General features: G+C 41.7%; 1 protein-coding gene across 4 annotated transcripts in view; it reads right to left on the bottom strand.

Annotated features, from left to right (window-relative positions):
- Positions 1-781: 781 nt before the first annotated feature.
- The window catches only part of RMDN2 (regulator of microtubule dynamics 2), a 67788-nt gene continuing 59391 nt past the window's right edge, over positions 782-9178 (bottom strand). For all 4 annotated transcript variants that reach the window (XM_039251231.1, XM_039251229.1, XM_039251227.1 and 1 more), the window contains one exon: positions 782-880. In XM_039251231.1, coding sequence (XP_039107162.1) covers positions 827-880 — 54 coding nt within the window. In that variant the 3' untranslated portion in view covers positions 782-826. The remainder of the gene's footprint in view (positions 881-9178) is intronic.

The following is a 9178-nucleotide window of genomic DNA, read 5'->3' as shown; positions in this document are numbered from 1 at the left end:
GTGTGTATGGGGATAGGGATGTTCCAACTCATGCGTCATTACCGGCATTGAATATCTTTTTAAAAATATTTTTCATGTTTTATTTATTTATTTTGAGAGACAGAGAGCACAAGCAGGGAAGGGACAGACAGAGTGGGAGAGAGAGAATCCCAAGCAGGCTCCGCACTGTCAGTGCAGAGCCCGATGCAGGGCTGGAACCCACAAGCTGTGAGACCACGACCTGAGTCGAAATCAAGAGCAGATGCTCACCCGACTGAGTCACCCAGGCGCCCCAGATATTTCTTCGAAAGAAAACAAAAATCTTTGCTCATTTAATATTAAAACATTACCTTAATGCAGTTTTATTCACATTTCTGATTACTAGTTAAAATATATTTCCTCTTTTGTTATTCCTCTTCTGTCAACGTGTTCACGACCTCTGCCTATTTTTTCTGTCTTTCATTCACATGAATGAAATTTTGTTTCCCAAAGTCTCCATGGAAGCAGGAATCAAACACTTGCTAGAGTTCATTTTATTGAATTGATTTAAATATTTTATTTAAAGAAATATTCTGAAGATTATAGTATATTGATAGGAAAAATATAAATCATACATGTTTAAAGATCATTTTGTACTGACATTATGCGAAACAGACTTCTCCAAACAACATGATTAGTTTTGTAGTGCTACTAGTGGAATGCATTCTGCAAAACTGTGGTTTTACCTTCAGATCTGAGCACATTACCCTTACATCAGAAAAGAAAAAGGGATAATAAAAAACACAACTTGAATTAGTTTAAATTTTAGTAGACCACATCTGATTTGTTGAAGAGTAAGTTCTTTTATTTACCTCTTCAAGGAAGCGCTTATTTTTTTCACTTCTTTCTGTGCATCTTTATCCTATAAAGAAAATACAAACACACAGTGAAATTTCACACATTTATCCTGCTACTCTAGCTACTTTGAAACAATCTTTGGTTGAATGAGGGGATACTTTGTGAAGGACCCTTAAAAGGACACTACGGATTTCTGAGATCCAGGCATGATTTAGATCTCTGAGAACACGTGTAATTGCAGAGGGCTACTTCCGGGCTGTTCCCCAACCAGGTCGGCAGTGGGGGGATATGGGAAGAAGAGATCCTTCCCTGTAAGCGGACATATTGGACTTCACCAGTGTGTTAATGGTAACATTGGTTTTTTTCTTCAGCTGTATGATGTGGAGGAAGTCCTAGCCTTAGCAGCAAGATTGGAAGAAATCGGAGATTCCGCTGCAAGGTCTAGACTTCATTACTGACTTCATCAAGTAGTTTATGTGAAAGATGAAAAACCATATACTATGTTTTCTACGTGGTTTAATATACTCCACATGTATTGTTATTTCTGTAAAACAAGAGTGGAGGTTAGAAACAGTGGCAATAAATTTAGATGGCAAGGTACTCCTACGCACTTTTGCATTTCACAAACATTTATTGAGCCCCTGATTAGAAAGAATTTAAGGGATGTAACAAATTAAAATACATAGATGAGAAAAAATGAATAACGTAGTATTTGGAAGTGGCTGTTAGATTTTTTAAAAAACCCAATCTTGGAAGTTCTTCAATAGTTTTAATCTAATGTAGTGTCTAGTCAATCAGATGTCTACCTTCTAGCAAATCAATATTTTTTGAAGGTTGTGAGAAAATATGATTAATGAATTTAGAGGATTAATGCATTATTTAAAAGAACTTACAGAAAATAAGCTGTAAGTCACGTTTATCTTGGTAACCCTGGAGATGGTTTAGTGCCTGGTACCTACAAGTCCCTAAATAGGATGCCTGCTATTAGCAGTAACATTTCCCTTTAATTGACTTCTAGGGATCAATTGCTTACAGAATAATGACATGAGAGAATTATTTCCACTAGACGCCTAAAGAAATGAACATGAACAAACCATAAGGAAAAATTTAAAAATTAAGATCATGGCTTAGCAATATTTGCCCACGTGCATATATTCTATGCCCACGTGCATAAATTCTACAAAGAACTCCCCCAAAACACACCCCAAATTAACCGGCAGTGAACGCACACCGCACACCCACAGTCACGCCTGCACACACAACACCCCTCCTGTCGTACCTCTCTCCCCGAGGCTTCCATCCAAGTATTTTATTTATTTATTTTTGACGTGCAGGCTTGTTAGCCCAAAATGCCAGCTAAAACGACTACCTCCAAACATGCTTTCCTCTGTTACTGTCCAAAATGTCCGCCCTTCACACCATCAACCCTCATCGATATTCCCCCCAATACCGTTCTCCTCGACTCAATCTCCCACCGGTCCTCTTTTCCTCACACATTTCTACAGAGCCCCCTGGCACTCCTGTGTGAAGTCACTTTTGCACAACCACCAAAGCATTTGCTGAGAGAATACATTTTGGGGGTAGAGGATAGTTGCCCTCTACCATTTCTTACAGCTGTTAAACTCCTGCTCACTCTCCTTTTACGTTCATTTCTACGGCTTTGGCACCTGGGGCGCTCTCCCACCAAGGTCTGCCGTCGCGGTTGGAGACATCCTAGTCCCCGGGGACCGTGGGTCCCAGCCTCCAGGGAGGTGGCCTCCCCAGCTCTGATGCCCTTCCCCGCCACCCCCGTGAGCATACCCTGGGCTGCGTCATGACCTACCACTAACCGCACTGCCTCTGGAACAGGCATCCCGCCCTCCGAATACACCTGCCGATCTCCGGGTGTCACTTATCCAATCACTCTCAACACCACGTTTTCCACTTCTGCAGTTTAGAGAGGTTTTTTTCCTTCTTGTCTTCTACCAGCTTTCGCCTGCTTTGACTTATTTTTATTATTATTATTTTTTGCTTTGCCTTTTTTCCTACCCACTTTAGGTTCTATATCCAGCTACCCACTTACTAAAAGACAAAAGCCCATTCCCCGCTCTGTGGCACCTGCCCTGGGTCTCTACAAATTCCCAAGTCTACAAACCCATCAGCTTTTCTATTGAGCCGGCAACAAAAAAAGAGGACCCTGGTGTGCTCGGATCCCTTTCTGACCTCCTAGGTCCCGAGGAACTCTACCAATGATCTCCTCTCTCCTTGGTCTTTCTTGAATCCTTCCTTCTCTGATGACCTTTTCTCATTATCATTTAAATATGCTCCCCCATTTCCCATCTAAAAAAAACAACAATTTCTCGACTCTGGCACTTTAACTGCCACCTTACTTTCCTCCTCTCTTGCCCATCTAATTGTTGGAAGTACGTCTACCAGCACTGACAGCATTTTCTCAGTGCTCTGTCTCTGCTTCCATCTTTCCACTGACACAGTCTGGGTTAAGGTCACCAGTGACACAGACATGATTTAACTCCACTCATTCTGGTCCTGACGTCTCCAGGGTTTCTGACAGAGGTGATCACATCTGCCATCCCTTGGCTTCTGAGGGCTTGTCTTGTGTGGTCACTTCTTCCAGTCTCACTTGCAGCTTCCGTTTCCTCCTCCTCTTCCATTATGTTGCTGTTTCTCAAAGTTGATCCTTTGCCTGCTATTTTTCAAACACTATATAACCTCACTGGGTGACCTCCGCCATCTTATGGCTTCAGACATCATTTATATGACAAATACACAACCACTTTATAGATTTGAAAATCTCATAAGCTCAAAATGTCTGTAACTGAGCTCACCTTCTCTACCAAACCTGGTTCTCCCTGGGTCCTTAAAGTGTACCTCCATCTACCTTGGTCAGTTGCTAAAGCCAGAAACTGAGATCTCATTCTTTTGAGTCCTCTAGCTCCTCAATATCCAATTTCTAAGTTTTGCAGAGAATGCCACCCATGAATCTGTTAAGTCTGTGCATCTCTGTTCACTGCTCATTGCCATCATCTTAGTCGGCATCATCGGCTCAGGTCTGTGTTACTGCAGTAGTTACACAAATGCTACTTCTTCTAGTTTTGCGTCCCTCCAAGCCAAGCCAAGTCTCCACATGGTAGCCAGCATGCCCACCCCAAAATCTCATTTGTTACTTGTTGCTTAAGACCCTGTCTTTAAGAAAAAGGTACACAAGGCTCTCATCTCTTCGTTCCCTCTAGTTTCAGCCATATTGTACATTTGATTCATGCTTTTAGGCATATTTCTCAATTCCACGCCTTTGTCTGTTTTTAGTGTTTCATAAAATGGGGCATGTCTACTGCCTGCATCAGTATCACCCGAGATATCTGAATCACTTACAAAGTATGTGTTTAATTGTCCATGTTTCCATTCACTGTTGCCATGTAGCTACATATTTCAACACTAATGCCATCATTAGAACACATTACTTTGTGTTCTCCATTTTTTCAGTTACGTTAAAAGTTGTTTTCTGATTGAACAAAGTTTTTGTAAATATGTTTAGAGCTGCAAAAAGAATAGAAGCTGATCAGCTTTCCACAGTGATGTAATAAAGGAAAAATGGTGGTCAACTACTCAGCATAACATTTATTTTTTTTAAGGACAATTATTAGATTTTTTTTATCAACAACTTTTATTAATCTACTAAGGAGAATTATCTTATTGCCTGTTACACCTTACAAATTCTTTTTTTTTTTTTACATATAGTTTATTGTCAAATTAGTTTCCACATAACACCCAGTGCTCATCCCCACAAGTGTCCTCCTCCATGCCCATCCCCCCTCCCCCCCACATCCATCAGTCCTCAGTTTTTGTCAGCATTCAAGCGTCTCTCATGGTTTGCCTCTCTCCCTTTCCCCCACCATTTCCCCCCTTCTTCTCCCCCTTGTTCCTCCGTCAAGTTCCTCCTAATCCTCCTATACGTGCAAACATATGATATTTGTCCTTCTCTGCCTGACTTACTTCGCTCAGCATAACACCCTCAAGGTCCATCCATGTTGCTACACATGGCCAGATTTCATTGTTTCTCATTGCCATGGAGTATTCCATGGTATAGATAAACCACATCTTCTGGATCCATTCGTCCGTTGATGGACACTTAGGCTCCTTCCATGTTTTGGCTATTGTGGAGAGTGCTGCTATGAACATTGGGGTCCATGTGCCCCTATGCGTCAGCACTCCTGTGTCCCTTGGGTAAATTCCTAGCAGTGCTATTGCTGGGTCATAGGGGAGTTCTATTGTTAGTTTCCTGAGGAACCTCCACACTGTTTTCCAGAGGGGCTGCACCAGTTTACATTCCCACCAACAGGGTAGGAGGGCGCCCGTTTCTCCACATCCTCGCCAGCATCTAGAGTTCTCTGATTTGCTCATTTTAGCCACTCTGACTGGCGTGAGGTGGTATCTCAGTGTGGTTTTGATTTGTATTTCTCTGATGAGGAGGGATGGTGAGCATCATTTCATGTGTCTGGTGGCCATCTGGATGTCCTCTTTGGAGAAGTGTCTGTTCATATCTTCTACCCATTTCTTCACTGGGTTGTTTGTTTTTCGGGCGTGGAGTTTGGTGAGTTCCTTATAGATTCTGGATATTAACCCTTTATCTGATATGTCATTTGCAACTATCTTTTCCCATTCTGTCGGTTGCCTAGTAGTTTTGTGGGTTGTTTCCTTTGCTGTGCAGAAGCTTTTAATCTTGATGAGGTCCCAGTAGTTCATTTTTGCTCTTGATTCCCTTGCTTTTGGGGATGTGTCAAGTAAGAAGTTGCTGCGGTGCAGGTCAAGGAGGTTGTTTCCCGCTTTCTCCTCTAGGGTGTTGATTGTTTCCTGTCTCACGTTCAGGTCCTTTATCCATTTTGAGTTTATTTTTGTGCATGGTGTGAGAAAATGATCTAGTTTCATTCTTCTGCATGTTGCTGTCCAGTTCTCCCAACACCATCTGTTAAAAAGGCTGTCTTTTTTCCATTGGATATTCTTTCCTGCTTTGTCAAAGATTAGTTGGCTGTATATTTTTGGGTCCATTTCTGAGTTCTCAATTCTGTTCCATTGGTCTATGTGTCTGTTTTTGTGCCAATACCATACTGTCTTGATGATGACAGCTTTGTAGTAGAGGCTAAAGTCTGGGATGGTGATTACCTCCCGTTTTGGTTTTATTTTTCAGTATTACTTTGGCTATTCGGGGTCTTTTGTGGTTCCATACAAATTTTAGGATAGTTTGTTCTAGTTTTGAGAAGTATGCTGTACACCTTACAAATTCTGCATTCAACATTTTCAAGAATGCATCACAGTTCTACACCTTTACACTACATTTATTTTCAGTGATATGTCCTTTGCCAAAAGTCTAAATTATAGGCTGGATTGTGTTCTCAAGGGTTCTTGATGGTTTTGTTTTCCAGTATGAGGTGTCTTATATAAATTTTAGATAAAGGCAGTTCTACTTTGACTTGAAGCCTGGGAGACTCCCCCGGGTGAGAATTTGAAGGCTGACTAAGGTATGTGTGATCATGATCTTCCTTCCATCCTGATACCGAGAGTGTCTTATACACTGAGAATCCTCATGTGTCCTATGATATCGCTCTGTGAGGAAAGGGTTCCTCATATTCATTTCATTGAATTGCTTCTCTAACATGAATCATTTAGTATTTCCCAAATGCCTTCCTCCTCCTGGTAAAGACTTGGTGCCTTCCTTCTTGGTTTACTCAGTGTTCTGCCCATTTGAAGGCTTGAGCTTTGGCTAAAGGTGATGGGATCTCTCCCCTGTGGGAACGCTAGTGTCTATAAAGGTTAAAGCTGAGGCTGACGGTTCTTCTCCATTCATTACATTTATAGGGTTTCTCTCCAGCGTGAATTCTCAGGATGGCTAAGGTTAGAACATCAGCTAGGGGCTTTACCTATATGACATTCATATAGTTTCTTTGCCATGTGAATTCACTCATGCTGTTTAAAGGATGAGTCATTGCTGGAGGCATTTCCACTCTGGTTATGAGCAAAGGGTTTTCCTCCTGTGTGAATTCTCTGGAGTGAACAGAAGTTAGCTCTCAGGCTGAAGTGTCTGCCACATTCGTTACATTGTTAGGGTTTCTCTTTGGGTAACACATGCTGAGTCAGCTGAGCTGTGGGTGTGTCCTCATTCTCAAAGAGCTCCTCTACAGTGTGAGATGTCTGCCGCTGAGGGGGACAGGAGAGGATGTGAAAGGTCTGCCTGCATCCATTCATCTATTCATTTTTCGACATATGAATTCTGCGCTGATCCTTCAATGATGACCTCCAACCAAGGCCTTTGCCACACCAGTTACACTCACATGGTGTGACACTCCCCTCCATGTAAGCCTTCTCCTCATAGCTTGTCAACTGCACAGGCATCTGAGTAATTCTGAGGCCTTCGTCATTATGTTTCAAGCACTCGATATATTGGCCACATTTGCTCAAATGTCATCTAAGGACTCAGGTTATGGCTTTGAATTCAGGTGATTCCTTTCTTCTCCAGATTCAAACTATCCAAACCTTTTTTCTAAGACAGCACCCCTTCTCTCCATAAAACACTGTAGTTTCAAATTCCAGGGATTCAAAGTTGGTCACATGCATGAGTCTAGGCCTTAGAGCCCAAGGGCTGACATTCTCAATATCAAGTGCAGTGTGATGAGCTTAGAGCTCCCTGGGAGGGATAGAAGACATGTCACAAATAACCATCATGCCAGGAAGACATTACAAGTGCCATAAGAAAGAGGCACATATGGGAAAATATATCAGTACTCTCTGCCAAAGGCTTTGGATAAATAAGAGACAGACATACTTGTATTAAATTGTTATACCCCTGGCTTGTGTGTAAATGATTATCAAACACCAACTTGACTAGACTGGGTGCTGGGTAAGAATGACTGATCCCAGACTGATGCTGTGTCACCAGTTATTTTTAAGAATATTATTAAAGGAGATCGAAGAGTGACACTTGGGTGGCTCAGCTGGTTAAGCATTCAGCTCTTGATTTTGGCTCAGGTCATGATCTCCCGGTTAGTGAGATAAAACCCTGTGTCAGGCTCCACATGCAGAGCTTGCATGGGATTCTGTCTTTCTCTCTCTCTCAAAATAAATAAACATTAAAAAAAGAGGTCTAAAAAGCTTCTTTAAGGTGTTTTTAAGATCAAATTAAAAAATACAAGCAAGCCCATTCTATATCAAGAAAGCTTAACAAGTAATGTATTTTGGACTGCCAATGAATAAAAGGTTAGAACCCAAAGAGCAGACATAGGGGGCTGTAAACAGAATAAAAATCCCTGCCTGTAACTCAGGAAAATGTCTCCTCAGAGAGTGGGAAAGTCTGTCCCTTCCTCAGTGGCCTTATGAATTTCCTTTTTAAAAAAAATATTTATTTTTGAGAGAGAGAGAGCACAAGCAGGGGAGAGGCAGAGAGAGAGGGAGAAAGGATCCGAAGCAGGCTCCATGCTGATAGCAGTGAGCCTGATATGGGGCTTGAACCCATGAACCCTGAGGATCATGACCTGAGCCAAAGTTGGATGCTTAACCAACTGAGCCACTCAAGCACCCCTAATTTCTTTTCAAATGTACCAGGAAGAATGAATTCTCCAGGCCCAGATAGCATAGAGGAGTTAATCTATAAGAAGTAAGTTCAAACCAGACATAGGCAGGCAAATAAGAATTTCTAACAAATGAGGCTGTGGGCAATTATTGCTGGGTTTTGGTAACTGACCCACTCCTCACTCTGAGCTATAGCATTCCCTTAGATGGAAGGCAGGCTGAATAATCTGTGGACTAACTATATTTTATAAACTTAACTGAAAAACCAATCTCTTAATTAAAAGAAATCAAATATGAGGTCTTAATGAATAGAAAATTAAAAGTAGGATTAGGATTTTATTACTAAGAGTGATTACTGATGAGAGGGATGATTGTCTATTTGTGGAACAGGATGGAAATACAGTCCAGGATTTGAAACAATGGGTAACTTGAAAGCCAACCACACAACTTGTTAGCCAGGAAGCCGCATCCTTTTCCTCTGAGCACTCCTGGAGTCCTTCTCTTCCTGACACTGTTTCTGGTATAGATTATTTACTGTCCTACAAGAGTTGGTCTTAGAAGAGCAATTAATGTCACTTCAAAATGTTACGACAATTTTAAAACAGTTTTTGTCTTTACCAGATTAGCACATCTCTTGCTGTAAAACAAAAGATTACTTAACGCTCTCGGCACCCAACTTTCTCAGCCCTGCCCCAGGTCAGTAACTCGGATGCTTTGTCCAGGCAAACGACTCCCAGGCTGCCAGGTCATGATTTCATTCATCAAGCATTCTCACACTGCCTTACACACAGGGATCCTTTTTTGG

Source organism: Hyaena hyaena, unplaced genomic scaffold (assembly GCF_003009895.1).
Source record: "Hyaena hyaena isolate Hyena2069 unplaced genomic scaffold, ASM300989v1 scaffold_388, whole genome shotgun sequence".
NCBI classification, from domain to species: Eukaryota; Metazoa; Chordata; class Mammalia; order Carnivora; family Hyaenidae; genus Hyaena; species Hyaena hyaena.
The sequence above is the reverse complement of the archived record's forward strand: the minus strand, read 5'-3'. Positions and strand labels throughout refer to the sequence as shown.